At 34.6% G+C, this 16,756-nt stretch overlaps 1 protein-coding gene across 1 annotated transcript in view; it reads right to left on the reverse strand.

The window, feature by feature from the left end:
• Positions 1–16,756, reverse strand: part of LOC106731208 (ankyrin repeat domain-containing protein 26-like) — a 59,557-nt gene that overhangs the window by 29,078 nt on the left and 13,723 nt on the right. Inside the window, exons 10-18 of the mRNA XM_032464748.1 lie at positions 15,390–15,463; positions 11,269–11,423; positions 10,961–11,128; positions 8,558–8,591; positions 8,138–8,279; positions 5,792–6,002; positions 4,402–4,582; positions 3,411–3,548; positions 1,455–1,967 (exon numbers count right to left, since the gene is read on the reverse strand). Coding sequence (XP_032320639.1) covers positions 1,455–1,967; positions 3,411–3,548; positions 4,402–4,582; positions 5,792–6,002; positions 8,138–8,279; positions 8,558–8,591; positions 10,961–11,128; positions 11,269–11,423; positions 15,390–15,463 — 1,616 coding nt within the window. The remainder of the gene's footprint in view (positions 1–1,454; positions 1,968–3,410; positions 3,549–4,401; positions 4,583–5,791; positions 6,003–8,137; positions 8,280–8,557; positions 8,592–10,960; positions 11,129–11,268; positions 11,424–15,389; positions 15,464–16,756) is intronic.

The raw sequence follows: 16,756 nt of genomic DNA on the forward strand, positions 1-16,756 counted from the left end.
TAAAAAGACAACTCTGTTACTGATTTTTAAGTCACCTTATCATTAAGTTACATTAATAATATATAACTCCAACATATGGACTTTGAGAACTATCCCCACAGACATCAATTCACCTTCTTTTCCTCACAGGCACACATTCCTGCTTACTGAATTTCATTAAAGACACAGAAGGCGTGACCCTCCTGCCTTACTGACAGTAAGTTAACTTAGACAATGGATGCAGCCCCACCAGCCATTCCTGCCCCTCCCAGGAATGGCCAAGCTTTACCCCCACTGAAGTCTCAAACAGAAATGGGTGTGTGGGTGGGATGAGTGGTGGTAAGATTCCACCACTGTGGAACATTCTCCCTCTTTCTCATTAGAGGCTTAAGTTCAGAGTCCTTCACATATTCAATCTGGTGTTTTAAATCCTTTCAACAGACTCCTATCTCACAATAAAAATGAGGTTATTCCAATGGCCTTTGGGGACCCAGCGACAACCTGGCCTCCCCTGCCTCCTGGACTGCAGCTCCTACAGCTCCCCCCACCCCTCCCACTCACTCCCCTTCCTGCCACTCAGGACTCTTGGCTGCTCCTCCTCAGTCTGAAAATGGGACCCCAATGCCAAACTCGTACATCACAGAGCGCTCCAGTTCCTCTGTACTGGACAAACTTACATCCAAATGACAGTAACTGAGCCTTGAAGTGAGAATTGTGAGCAGATCTATTTAAAAAAATGTTCAAAGTAAATTATAAATAGAACAGGGGAGACTAAGTCAAACAGTTTTGCTAAAATTTACATTTGTCTCAAATTATGACTGAATGAAAAGTAGATGCCTTTAAGGAGTGGCGAGGTCATAACAATACATAATTTGAGATGGAAATATTTCAATTTAATTCCAGTTGACATGAATACAAATAAAATTATATCAACTAAAAATATATGAAAAGCTACTGAACGAAAAGTACTGCAAGATACAGTGTTTACACATCAGTTCATCTGGGAAATCTGGATTTGACTGTCAAGGTAATCCACACAATTGAATCTTTTCTCTCTTTTTTTTTTACTTTTTTTGTTCACACAACTGAATCTTAATTTCAAAATACTCATTTTAGGTCTGAGCATTTCATTTATCTGCTTCATCACGACACTAAAATGTGGTGACAGGAAGATTAAAATGATTTGGGCAGTATAAGAGTAAATTACTAAGACCTGCCTGTATCTGTCAACAACTTACAGCTTAATCTCTTAGAATTTCAGGTGACACGGCATCTTTACTCAAAGTAAAGCACCTCTCAGGCCTAACTTTTGTTTGCTGGATACAAGACATGCTTTTAGGCTGCTTTACAATGTACATATTTACAGCCCACACATTTTTTATATTCAACTAGTTTCAACATTCAGCTTTCATCGGATACTACTTTGAATTTTCTTTGAGGAAGTCTGAAAATTAGTTCTCCTTCTGGGTACTTACTTTCATTTCTGCTCTGTCAGTTTCATACTGATACAGTCTGTCCTTTAAACATTTGTATTCATTGATTAATTCCTTGTTTCCTTCCTCCAGCATCAGAACTCGTTTGCTCATGGCTTCAAGTTTTCCCATGTGATCCAGAAACGGCTCTGGGATATTAAGTATTGTCTTTTTGCTTTTGGCCTTATTTTGAGCAACTTCCAGTTGCTGTCGAAGCAACATGTTTTCACTTTCTAGTTCACATACTCTCTCCTCCAAGAATGCCTGCTTTACAATGTATTTGTTGACTTTCCCTTGTTTTCTCTGAGACAAGGATTCAGTTTCCTTGTTTGAACACTGGGCTTGGCCTTGGTCTCTACACACACATTCTAATACCAACGTCGTTGGTCTAAAAGCATATCTCCTGGGATGGAGCTCAATTTCTTGGCCACGGAATTGACTTCCAGCTTCAGGAAGTTGCTGAGGAAGCACCTCGCTGTTATCTTCTGGGTCAGACAGCTCAAAATCCATTGTGTCCTGTAAGTGAAACCCCTCATCTCTTACTCTTAGAACTGTACTCAATAAACTGACATAGTCATAATTTCCTTTGAAGTGAAAGACTAATCTCTAAGTTTATACAACAAAAAGTTTGCAATAACTGGGTATCCAACTGGAAAAACTTAAGATGGATACAAATCTCAAACTTTAGACAAGCAGAAATCCCCAAAAGTTCAAAAATTATTAAGACAGTGAAATCCATGAAAGTAAAATAGAAACCACAAAAGGATGTTTAAGAAGCTCAGAATTGGAAGGCCTTTCTTTCTCTGAAATACAACAAACCCAAAAGGCTTAAAATAAAAAATGAATAAATCTGACTATACTTAAAAATTGTATCTGACATCTAGCCTTTACAGCTACCCCCAAAGTAAGAGCCTTAGCTCTGTATATATTTGGACAGGTTAAATTTCCTAAAAAATTTTTTCCTGAGAATATTCCACAAATATTCTCCCTTTCTAACATTTTTAGAGCAAGTTATAAGAATTACACCTACGGATAAGTGATAAATCTAAGCACTGTACTAAGCACGTCTACAAACATCAGTTAACTCAGTTAGCTGTGACAATTCTGGAATAAAGGGTTAAAAACACAAGCAAGCTGCAGGGTTTCCCCCAGGGCTTCTGACTCTCTGACTCTTACACCAAACCAAAGCTACTTCTCTAGGATAAATACATAAACACAAGAGAAGCCTTCTATTTCCCTAATGGTGAATACACTAAAGGTAAAGAAGGTCAAATTTACAGAGCTCTTCTTAGAAAATCAGGAGACTATTTGCTTCTGCAATAATTTTTATTTCTTCTTCATGGTGTTTATAACAGTAATGGATGTGAAATAGCAGGGAAACACAGTGAACTGTTTTATTAAAAATATACTACAGATCAATAAATTATCACTAAGTATAGATTACGGCATATCTATCACTATATTCAAAAGCTCCTTGTACTGAAATCGGATACCACATGGAGCAGAGCGTTACTTTTTATCACACGTAGGAGAATGACACCCAAACTACGGTTTCTGAACTGGCTATACTTTTCCCTCCTTACCATCAGTGGAAATGATAAAGTAACCTCTCCATTCATCTATCAAAGGAGTGAGATCTCTGCCAGAAACTAGAATGCCTGCCGTTAGTAGCAACAGTTTTGAGATAATGGGAAGTTCATCAATTCCTATGGAAAATATGAACAGCCTCTCCTTGGATGAGGCCATTGTGAATGTCACTATATCACTGTTGCCGGCAAATGGATTTGAATTCAAAATATTGCTTTATCCAATGGACCAGAAATGAAACCCCCAGAAAATCTATTTACATATATAGGCTTTTAAAGCCCTCTATGCTTTCTGTACCTATAATATTGGTTTTTAAACTATGTAAGTATACAAATTCATACACACACGTTTGAAAATGACTAAAGAAAATACCTCAGCATTCATTTTCTCATTAGCCTTTTCTGCCTCCTTTTGTTGGGAAAGATGATGGGCCAGGATTTCGTCTTGTATTACTCTGGCATTCTGCTCTCGAGAAAGCTGTCTCTGAGCGTCATTTTGCTCTTCTTCAACCTGGAGACATATTTCATTGGGTTTTGGGTTTTATACCATGAAAAAAGTAAAAAAAAGCTTAGGAGGGGAATCTTTAAAAAATTTTTTTAAAAACTGTGAAAAAGAAGTAGCCTTTTTAAGCACAGGGATCTTTAATGCACATAAATAACTCAAATTCTATTATATATGACAGCTAAATTAATCACAGACCAAAAACACAAGGGATGTAGTATCATGAAAGAAAAAGTTTTTTTTAAAACACTTTTTAAATTGAGTTATAGTCATTTTACAATGTTGTGTCAAATTCCAGTGTAGAGCACAATTTTTCAGTTGTACATGAACATATATATATTCATTGTGACTTTTTTGTGTTGTGAGCTACCACAAGATCTTGCATATATTTCCCTGTGCTATACAGTATAATCTTGTTTATCTATTCTGCATATGCCTGTCAGTATCTACAAATTTTGAAATCCCAGTGAAAGAAAATTTCTGTATAAGGCATTTAACCAGTTCCATCACAGTCTCAAGGCAATTTAGCCTGGATTTTAACTTCAAAAAGCCAAAATTAACACATGGATTTGAATTAAGACTTGTTACTTTGCTGAATGGACCAAAACCGTCAATCCTTATGTTAATGATTAAGCTCAATTTAACTTCCATTCCTTCATTCAGAAAAGACACAGAGCATCTGTTAGACTCCAAGAACACCAAGAAATTAGTAAGTTAAGCTCTAAATGTCATAGCTCATATTTAGGATGAGATAACTTTTATTTGTTTTAAATGAAAATATAGATTAATTCAAAGGAATATTATAAATAATATTGATGAAACAGTGTGAGAGATATGAAATTTTCACCTAAGACTAATTTACCTGATTCAGTTTATTCCTTATGCTCTTCAGTTTGCATTCTAGTGCTCGGGCAGTGATTTCAAGTTGTTGCTTCAGGTAAACTTGCTCATTGTATTGTTTCTCTTTTCTTTTTAAATCATCCTTAGTGTTCTCATATAATATATAAGCACTTTTCTTCTTTGTTTCTTGTTTTAACGTGAATCTGCAGTGAAATATGCTTACCTTAAAATTTATTTTGTTAGAAAATAAAAAGTTCATTTTATGATCTGGTTCTTCACATGATGATTTACTACCCTAATGGAATTTCTATGTTCTCAATTTTTTTTTTCATTTCTAAGTCTCACATTTTAAATTCCTCACTTCAATCTCTTCATAAAGATATATGAGTATATATATATTTGAAGTATATATATATTTGAAAAGTAGCAATGAAAAGACATAATGCTACTGAGTTTCAGTAAAGAGTAACTCTGGTAAATAGTGTAGGAAAGAAATTTTGCAATTATTCAGTAAGGTTTGAGTTGAAAATTACCCCTTGTCCCCCACATAGTCAAACATTACTCCTTCATTAGGACAGAGAATTTAGTTACTAATTAAAAGAGAAGTTGCTATTTAGAAACAAGTTTGTAAGTTCATGAGAGATAAAATTTCAACTTCATGAAGTATTACAGGGACTCCTAAATGATCTCCAGGGGAAGGTAACATCCACAGACGTCTTTTCCAGAACACAGATCCGCTAATTAGCATAATCCAAGGTGAGGCTGGGGAGTCTACTCCCTGATGCCCTACACTTTATGTTTCTTCTTTTGCAACACTTTGAACTTACCTTGTTGAGTATTATTTATGTAGTAAATCATTTTTAAATCCCTTTTGGTACAAGGCAGGATCCATATTAAGTAACTAAGAAATAAAGAGTAATCCGTGCTTTCAGCATAGACCTTTGAACTAATCTTATCTCTGTATGAGAGAGATGCTGAATAAACTAACCAGTAATCACTTTCCATTTTACTTTTTAGTCCAACCATTCATACGTTAAGAATCAAAATGCATAAAAATTTTTTAAAGTTTCTGCCTTGAGAAAAATGGTCATTTCATAATTCTGCAAGTGGGAATGTAAAGTAATATAAACTTTCTGGAGGACAGTTGAGATAAGGATCAAAGATTTTTTTTTTAAAGAAATACAGAATGAGGATATATATATATATATATATATATATATATATATATATATATATATATATATATCTCGCTGTGTTATTTCCAAGAGTCTCATATTCCACAAAATTAATGAAATTTTCTCCCTTGTAAAATCCCAAAAGGTCAGTTAGCAATGATAAAGACTTCTCCTACATATCTACAGTGTTAAAGATAAGGAGTTCCAATATTTCTTTAAAACCAAGAAATTCAGTACCTCATGCTGCAGAGCTGTCGTTCCCACTCCACATTTTGAAGTTTTAACTGTGATTTTGCTTCTCTTGTTTTCAACAGCTCTGTTTGTAGCCAGTTCACCTTATTTTCCATTTCTTTAATTTTTCCTCTAAGTAGTTCACAGTGAGATTCTTTCAGTTCTATTGATCTGAATGAATGAGCTGGATCCTGAATTTTCAATAACCTACCAGAATCTGCATTAGGAAGAAAACAAAAATAGAAACAAAATACATGAATAATTTTTGTGTATAAAGGACTGTGCATTTTCACATTCATTCATCCATACATTGAAAAAATGGATATTGAGCATCTATAACGTGGAAGACATTCTTCTAAGCTCTGCAGATATTAAAAGAATGACAAAGTAATATTATGAACATTATGCAAATAAACTTGACAATTCAGATGAAGTGGGTAAAATTCCTTGAAAGAGAGAAATTACAAAAGCTCAATTAAGAAAGAACAAATAAGCTAAAAGGCCCTGTATCTTAAACACCGAAACAAAAGTCCTATTTAAAGACCTTATGACAAAGACAATTCCAGTCCCAATGGTTACACTGGTGAATTCCACCAAATATTTTAAGAAAGTTTAATACCAATTCTACACAGATTTTCCTAAAAAAAAAAGGAAGAGGAAGAAATATGTCCTCATTCTGTAAAACTAACATTACCCTGAATCCAAAACCAGACAAAGATATTACCAGAAAGAAAACTAATGTCATGAAAATGGAGGTAAAAATTCTAAACAAAACATTAGCAAGTTAAATCCAACAATACAGGATAATTCATCACGACCAAGTGGGGTGTATCCCAAGAATGCAGGGCTGTTTTAACACATAAAAATCAATGTTATTCATCATATTAACAAACTAAAAAAGAAACCATATGATCATGTCAGTGGATAAAAAGAGGCACTTGCCAAACCTCAACATCTATTCTGATAAAAACTTTCAGCAAACTAGGAACCAAGGGAACATCTTCACTATGACGAAGATCTGTGCTACAGCTGGCACCATACGCAATGGTGAAAAACGGAACGCTTTTCCCAGAAGGTGAGGAACCGGACAGGAATGGCTTCTCTTACTCCTTCTATTCAGCACTGTACTGGAGCCAGTGCATCAGGCAAAATGAAGAAGCAAAAGACATCTAGATGGGAAATGAAGAGGTAAAACTGTCCGCTAATCAGCGGGGAATATGATTACATGGTGCGAGTCAGCTAATTCCAACCTGTGGGCTGGGTTGCTTGCTTTGGTAAATAAAGTTTTACTGAAATACAGCCACACCATTAACTTGTGTACTCTCTTTGGCTATTCTTGTTGCAACAGTGACAGAGCTGATTAGCTGTGATAGAGAATGTATTTATTGGCTGCAAGTCTTAAATGTGAACTATCTTTAGTAAGACAGTAGTTTAAAGAAGAAAAAGCTTGACCACCTTTGGTTTCATAGATCCTTAAGAACGCTACCAGAACTAATCAATGAGTTCAGTCAGGTTGGAAGGCACAAAGTCAGCATACAGAAATCAGCTGTATTCCTATCAGAAACTAAAATTTAAAACAATTATTTTAAAACAAACAAATAAATATACACTACTTACGACACTGAAAAATAAGAAATACAGGTAAACATAAAAGATGGAAAGACCCAGACACTAAAAACTCTTAAAATATTACTGAGAAAATCAAGGAAGACCTATATAAATGGAGAAATAAACTTGGTTCAGGGTTAAAAATTCCATATTGTTAAGAAGTCAATTCTCCCCAAATTCATCTACAGATTCAACATAATCTACATCTAATTTCCAGGACACTAGCAGACTTTTTTTTTTTTTTTTTTTTTACATTGACAAGATGATTCTAAAATTCATGTGGGAAGAAGGGTAACAAAAGGAAACAAGATGAAGCCAGAGGACTGTGGCCTTTAACCATGGAGCTACGAGAAGCAGGAGCTGGATCTTAGGCAAGGAGGTAACAAAGACCTGAATTTTAAAAACTACCTAGTAATCATGATTGCGGTGTAGACCAAGGTTCCAGGAGGTGGAACGGTGGAGAAGAAAGTACTGAGGTGATTTCAGCGTTCTAGGAGGGAAGCAGTGATAACCTGACCTTGGGTGAAGGCGTAGGAGCAGCAGAGCCAACAGAAAGCACAGGGAGTGGGAACGGTCACAGCCCCTGGCTGGCAGCGCACAACATGTCTGATCCTGCTTTAACACAGAGCAGGTTTCTGAGATGCAGCGAACTGTAACGTATCCGTGCTCCCTGGGGCAGTACTAGGTGTGCACACGTTACCACGAGATACTTAAAAAGGCTGTGTAGTCATACGGGGGTCCTACCTTTACTCTCCAGGCCAAGTTGTTCGATTAGCCTCAGGGCATTCTTACAGTTAGGGTAAAGCGACTTGCAATCCTCGGAAGCTGTTTCCTGTGACAGAGTTAAGTCATCGAGGCCATCCACAGAATTAATCTGCTCTTTGACCTACAGATAAATAATGTTATTTCACAGTGTATCCAACATAGTTAGAAAATATGCTCAGTGTACAGAGGTGATAAATATCCATCTTTTTATGAGAGCAAAAACACAGACACTTCTCGAAAGAACTGATGTTTGTCAAAAGGCTAACTTTATCAATAGTGTTTCTCAATTATTTTTAAGTAAATGTCTCTACAACAAAGGAGGATTTTCTGTTTTTCCAGTCTATCTTTTATAAATTTTTTTTTACTACAGGAAAATATTTTTATAATATCATACTATACCTTGTCCTTTTTAGTAGACGTTTTCTTTGAAGACCTGAAAAAAGAAAAAAAGCAATTCATTTAAGCCAAATACTAAATACTGAAAACACAAGAAATATGTAAATCTATTATTTTTTATATAAAATCATTGCATTGATAATTAATTTTCAATAAAAGGGATTAAACAAAAAATGGAAACAGCAACATTAAAGGACAAAGAAAGTATATCAATTATATTATTAACAAAGTATTAAATTTAGATCAAGCAGACAAGCAAAGGAAAAGGAAGAACACAACATTACTTGTATTATTTGATAGGAAAAAACATACCAGGATTTTCTTGTTGTTGTCTTTTTCAATAAAAACTGGCATTTATGGCAATAAAACCTATTTGGAAAGTATTACTTAAGTCCTTATATGAAAGAAACCCTTTTCTAATAATCATGATATTAGCTTTTTTGAGGACTTAGTGTGCAACTTCTGTGCATTATTATCAGCACTTTACATGTCTTAAAGACATATTAATCCTCACAACAATCCTGGGAGGTAGGTAATATATTAGGTACTTTACCCAGGAAGAAAATGAGGCACAGAAAGGCTAAGTCACTTGTCAAATCCCCTATGTCTGCCTAGAATTCCAACCCAGGCAATCTGGCTTCAATAATTGCATTTCACAATATGCTAAGAAAGTAATATTTTTTAAAAGTATTTTTAACTAATGTAGTAAATGAATCTCTTATTATTCTATGTCTAGGTATAATTATAAATAATTTCTGGGGCATATGTCCAGAAGGAACCCTACTTCAAAATGACACTGGCACCCCAATGTTCATAGCAGCACTATTTACAATAGCCAAGACATGGAAACAGCCTAAATGTCCATCAACAGATGACTGGATAAAGAAGATGTGGTATATTTATACAATGGAATACTATTCAGCCATAAAAACCAACAACATAATGCCATTTGCAGCAACATGGATGCTCCTGGAGAATGTCATTCTAAGTGAAGTAAGCCAGAAAGAGAAAGAAAAAAACCATATGAGATCACTCATATGTGGAATCTAAAAACAATACCAAAACAAAATATAAATACAAAACAGAAACAGACTTACAGACATAGAATACAAACTTGTGGTTGCCAAGGGGGCAGAGGGTAGGAAGGGACAGACTGGGATTTCAAAATGTAAAATAGGTAAACAAGATTATACTGTATAGCACAGGGAAATATATATAAGATCTTATGGTAGCTCAGCAAAAAGAAAAAAATGTGACAATGAGTATATGTATGTTCATGTATAACTGAAAAATTGTGCTCTACACTGGAATTTGACACAACATTGCAAAACAACTATGTTTCAATAAAAGAAGTTAAAATAATAATAATTTCTGAATCTTAACACCTATTTTTTTTTTAAAATAAAAAGACTTTAGACCTAGGCAATACTGGAAATCTACTTTTAATAAAGGTTTGCTTTTGCTAAAGACATTAATCAGCGGGCATTCATTATCCATTCAGCTGTTCATGCATTTGACATGTCCTTATGGAGCATGATGGCTTTTTTAATTTAGAACTTAGTAATCCAAAAGTAATCATCTGTGATAGATTGTTAATAGTTTATTATTCTATAGTATATAAACAAAATCTTCTCCTCCTTCCTAGGATCTAAACAAATATTAAGTTAATATAATCTGGTATTTTACAATAGCATACAAAACCATAGCCACTCATGATGATACTGTCAAGGACACTATAAAATCTAGACTCATCAAGGAATGATTAAACCCTATTCAGTATGGCCTAAGTGTTTGTATAGTTATTATGAGTATAAATTTTTAAAAATCTATGGACAATGGTGTAACTTTAAAGTCATTATATGCATATTCAATTGTGTAAGGATATTACGCTTCAAAAATAATGAATAAGCCCTTACAACAAAACCATACATGAATAGAAGTTTACTACAATATTTTAGATAACACAGTACAATCAATACACTTTCTAATATCAGAAACGCAAACAAGATGAAATTGAAAAACACGTCTTCTATGGAATCACATCCAGCAGCATACAGACGTGCTCTACAAACTACCATCTCATCATTAAAAAAAGAAAGGGAACCCCCACGAGCTCCACGTTCCCCTTCAGTTATCACCCAGCCCTCTCCTGCCTTTCCAGGGAATGTCCTCTGGGGGGCTGTTCACACTGATTCACTGCAGCCCGGCTCCCATGGGGACGCATTATTGAAACTACTTGTGGTCAAAGGCACTTGTCCTTATCTTAACCTTTTGCCAGTGTTCCTCTGATACAGCTGAGAATTCTCTTGCCTTGGTCTTTGCACTATATGTTGCTGTTCTATTTCCAGAGAAGGTAATCGCTACTAGTATGCCCTCACCTAGAAATAAAGAATTTGCACATTTTACCTGCCACAACCTTGATCTCCTTCACTTAAACTGCTGTTGTCATTCATGTGTTGGAGACCACCAGCCAGCGAGGCAGTCTTCGCAAATACATGTGAAGTCACAGATGCTTTTAATGTCCGTTTTCCACTTTCATTCTTCTTTACTTCTGTCATACACAAGCCATGACAGCTACTTTAAAACAATCCATAAAAAAGCCAACTTTTAAAAAATAATTGTACTGATAAATTAAAAAATTTTTTTTGTAAAATTCCAAGTCTATATCTAGGAAAATAGTAATTACCTACTGCTGAATACTGATCTAGGCTTACCTATCAGAACCACCTTTCTGTAGAGCAGGAAACTGCTGGTCATCAGTTTTTCCCCTCTTCCTCTGCTGAGTTAATCCTTTATGATAGCTGCCATCACACATGGTTTCTGATCCTTTCAGTTCACTGCTTTTGTTCCTGTTCTCTTCTACTTCAACCTTCAGTAAAAGTTTGATACAAAGGGTAATTATTACTTTATTCATTATAAACACTTTGTTTTCATTCATTTTATCGTTTGACTCAGAGTTTGCCCTGATTTCAATTGATTAAAATATTTTTGTGCTTACTTTAATTTTTATCATTTGAAGTCATTGAAATGCTTCTAAATTCTGCTTCTTTCTGTTTGAGGAAAAGAAACAGAATTTCCAACATTTCAAAAAGGACTTTCTAAATGTTGTGGCCTTACATCCACTCTTTCCCATGTGAATGGTAGAGACAGAGAAATAGAAAGACAAAGGCATAAAATTTGGCCTCTTCTGTCTTTACCACCTAGATTTTGTATTAAACAGCCAGATTTAGAAGATGTCACACCTTGGTGCTTCAGTGACAGAAAGGAAACATCCTTCTTTCTGTGCTACTGCTATCCTTTCCCCACTACTTTTTATAATTCTTGTTTCATTTGGATCCTGGGGTATCAAAAAAGTGGTGTTTAATAAAATACATAAACCCAAGTTTACCAAAAGGAGCAGAGTGAAACTGATGAATTGCCAGTAAGTGTGGAATTCTGCAAAAGGAATAATGCTTCCCAATTTCACATTCAATAACCATGACCATTTTATAGCTCGATGGCATAGGAGTAATGAATGATCTACTTTAGCTCCACTGTTTACTGATAACGGGAACACAACCAAGAAAGGTTAAGTGATTTGTCCAAAGTCCCTAAAGCAGTATTGCCCAGCATTTTACGGTGTCAGAAAAGATGATACAATTCTGTAACACTGAATCTAATAAACTACCAAATAAATTCATCAAATTGATCAGATAAGTTAAAAGTGTGACTTTGGCAAAGTTGGGGGCAGGGCTCATCTCGTTTTTCTATTAAAGGAGAACACCTTCAGATTTCTATCTTTAACACTCTTTGCACCTCACACAAAAGAACAAACACACACATTTTACTAGAAGTAAAAAAAAAAAAATCATTCAGTGCATCTCAAAACTCAAGTTTTCTCCTTTGGAGATAAATACTGAATTTTTTTTGCTGAGAGTTCATACTACCTATATGATAAAGTCATACATGTCAAAACTTACTACATTTTATTAAATAATATAATGTAGGTGTCTGCCTCAACAGAAACACCCGAAAGTGGTGATTCAAGAATATGTGGGAACACATGTATTTGTTCTTAAGAATATCTCAAAGTGGCCATGATGGAATTCTAAGTGTCCAGTGATCAGTAAGACAGATAAGCCTGCACTCACTAACAAATAATACACGGATCAGTTTAGTGAAAGCGTGTGCTTATATCCCTTCTCTCAGTCACTGCTTCCTTCCCATGCTATGGAAGTGCAACTTACATTTAAGCCAACAGATTAAAACAAAAAAACAAAAAAACAAAACCCTTGAGCTTATTATATTTCCTAAGCCATTTCACTTGCGTTTATTCCAGCTCAGAAGGTCACGTGGCACACAGCTGAATTACTTTCCCACTTCATACGAAAGACTGGCACAGAGACTTAGGTTGGTTAAGGAACAAAACCCAGGAAAATACTTCCCTGAGTTCCTGTTATTTAGATGGCAGAAATAGTCTGTTTCTACACAATTACATATTTAGATGACCCCGTTTTATACATAGGCTATTTTCATAAGTGGAAAATCAGATCAAATATGGATCAGAATGGAGAAGATTATTGATAATAAGAGTAGCAGCAAAGGAACCTCTACCTCTTTCTGAAGCTGAATTTTCTTTTTCCAAAGCCAGGAATTCTACTTGTAACATGCCTACCTCATTCTTAAACCATTGCATACCTTGGTGTAACTCTTTTAGATATACTTTGGATGTTCTGTTACCATTTGATGGAGAAGAACTCACATTTCCTAATTCAGGGTCCATGTTTTTAGAGTTATCAGCACTGCAGTTATCTGCAAGCGATGGCTTCTGGAGGTGGTCTTGTATTGGTTTGGTTTTCTTACAAGTAATTGAAACAGCAGACATATCATGACTTTTTATTTGAATCACGTGTTTCTCCTCACTGGAGTGGGCAAGCCACAAACCAAAAAGGCTTTCTGGATCACTTACCTGAGGTGCACGTCCAATGTCTGATTTCCAGTGAGTATTTTGGTTCCTTTTTGGTTTTCTTTTTGTAGCAAATTCTTGGTCTTCTTTCACTTTAAATGGAACTCGGTTCCTTACTTCATTTTCTCTATCATTACAAAAACTCTCCTCAGTTTTGTTAAAAACGTGTTCAGTGTCTGGCTTATCATTTTCATCCAACTTATTTTCATTTAAATAAAGTTTTGAAGATGACTGGCAACCATACTTTCTTGACTCAGACTTGGAATAAGATGGAAAAACATTTTCAAGACTGGGCTCTTTGTGTTCAGAGACTGCCTGGAATCCTATAGAGACAGAGGCTCCAGGTGCATCATTTCCCCTAAATCAAATATATTATCTGTCACATTGGAAGGTAGTTCCTTTAAGTCACCATGTAGTTCAGAGTTGTCATGTAGTGACACTACCTTACGATGAAAAGTAATTTTGCCTTTTTCATGGATTTTACTGATTTTCTGATTTGACTTCTTTGTGATAAATTCTGAATTATTTTTCCAGTCGAATTTGCCTTGTTTGACCCACATGTCCTCATGCTTCTCCACACAAGAATGTTTTGAAGATACAGGTATGTCCTTTCTGTCATGTTCCTTATTCATTTCTGGTTCTCTAGGCATTTTTTGCAGATGCACAAGTGAAAGATTAATCTGCTTGATTTGATCTTCAGATTTCTTTTCTTTCACAGTACATGCTTGTAAAACACATTTATCCTTAAGTAGTCAAGTATGGATAAAGAAAAATTAGAAAATAATTAAAATTTAACAAACTCCGTAATCTATGTTTGGCTACTCACAAACTAAGAAGTGAAACATAACTTGCCTTAGCCTTGAAATAGGAGAAAAACAGGAACTCAGAAACCTAACTTTGTCACTGTTTGTTTGAACTAAACAATTCACACATGTTAAATCTACCAAGAATTAGAGATTAGATTTTTAACATTACAAAGATTTCCTCACTAAAAAATATTTCACCTCTCGTACCTTAAATAGTGAGCCCCTCCAGTGCATGTAAAGATTTTTTTTAAAGGACTAATAACTGGAGAATAAGCAAACTGTAAATTATTAGGTGCCAAAATCAATTAACATCAATCAGAAAGAGGAACAAATTCCTGAATTTTAATGCAAACGATATACTATGATAGTGATCTATCTCAATATGTATTCTCTGCATCCACTGAGTTATATTATACTCTAACATTCACTAGTGAGAGTGAATAAAAGAATTTTTAATAATATTTACTGATTTCCTACCCTGAAATGAAATAAATTAGAAAGTTTTTGTTTCTTCCCTAACAGCAAAGGTCCAATCCTGGAAGGTTTGATTCTCTTACTAGGCAGTTGGGTTGACTCTATGACCCCTATTCTCTCCCTGATTGTAGATTCTGAAATCGATTACATAGAGATCACAAGACAGAAGAAATCTTTCATCTTGGCATTAATGACTTGCAATTTGAAACTGCAAATTTTGGACCACTGGGAATGACTGTTCCTTACATGAAACTAACTCGGTGGCCATCACTGCTATATTATTTACAATTTCAACTGCTTATATCACATGATTTAATATTTGATATCACCTTCTTTATCATGTGAGGAAGTTATAAAAATGGAAGAAGTAAACAATATTCAGGAAGGTTTTTTGCCTCAATTCCAAGGATAAAGTTTAACTATAAATTATTATAGATCCTAACAATACTTTAAGTTTTGTAATTAGATAAAATGCTATTAAAAACTAAATATTAAATAATTATTTATTGACTCTAAAAGTCTAGTTTGAAAGGCAATTTCTTTTGAACTGTGTTATTAAAGCACAGAAAACAGTATTAAACAAGAAATTTAAATTTACATTTTTACATACCTGTGAGTGGTTATTTTCACTTCCATCAAGTCTTTCTTGCTCTTCCTCAGATGCCCTTTGTAAGTCTAGGTCTGCTGAAAAATGAATATGCTTAGTTAAAATTCACTACTTAGAACAGCTAGATAAAAGGCATCATCTTTATAAAAACATAAAACACATTTCATCAATTGACAGTTTAAATTAAGCTTAATCTTTAGCTGGATATTTACTTCTTTAAGAAATACTTCTAATTATCTAAAACTTCAACAAACTATTTGGGAAATACTAGATGTTACCAGATTAAAGGCATACAAACATCTCAAAGTTTCACTCACAAATTGATTCACCAGACATGAACAAAACAAAGAGAAATAAAACAAAATTTAAAAATACAGTAGAAATATACAAAGTCACGATAGACTCTATTCTCTACCTCCTAACAGTACCTTTTTAACAACATACCAAGCTTCAAGAGCAATGTTATTCATGGTTTCCAAAATTACTGTTACTTTTTATGCTTTTATCTTTCCTTAATCTGAAATGTTTCCCTCTATTGTTCTGACAAGTTCCTTTTCCTCTTTGAAGACTCAGCCTGCTCTGTGAAGTCCTCCTTGATTGCAGCTGTCTTTCCACAGAGACACAGGGATCTCTTTCCTTGGAGCTACCTTGGTACTTCACAGATTTTTCTAGTGTGTCTTCACCAGCTGAACTGTAAACTATTTCTTTACATGTCTATCCTCTTTGCTCCTATGCTGTAGAGGACAAACTCTTAAAAGTATCTGTGTATAAACAGTATTTATTAGAAAAACTTTGAGTTTAGAGCTTGTAGTCACTACTATAGGAGATAACTGAGAATCTTTTGTAAATACAACATTAATTCTACAGGTAAGGAAAGAAAAGATAAAACTATAGGAGCAGAAAAAATATTGTATGACTTATTACTACAGCTCTGATTATATCACTGATTAAGGCACTAAATTAATTGGTATATAAAGTAGAACACATATTAGATGTGGTTAATCAACAGACTGGGTATCCTAGAAGAATTAGAATTGATATTCCATATATTATTTTTAAGTGATAAAGCACTCCTTAAAAACCAATATCCTTTTCGACCTATCAATCCATTAAAAATAATAAAACAAGCTGATATACTATGTGGACACAGTTAAGAAGGAGGTCCTGTGTAGCAAATTCCCAATGACTGCCACTACTGCTGGGAAAGCCACTTCTAAAATACAGAAAGGCAGAGAATATACTAGAAATATTTTGATATTTAGTTGCAGAGGTGCTTTTTCAGTTACACTGAATATAGCTATAACAAATATTTATAAATTCAGAGCTAGATAAAAATAAAGCTAAGAAACCATATTTTCAGAAGGGAATCT

Source organism: Camelus ferus, chromosome 21 (assembly GCF_009834535.1).
Source record: "Camelus ferus isolate YT-003-E chromosome 21, BCGSAC_Cfer_1.0, whole genome shotgun sequence".
Classification (NCBI taxonomy): Eukaryota; Metazoa; Chordata; class Mammalia; order Artiodactyla; family Camelidae; genus Camelus; species Camelus ferus.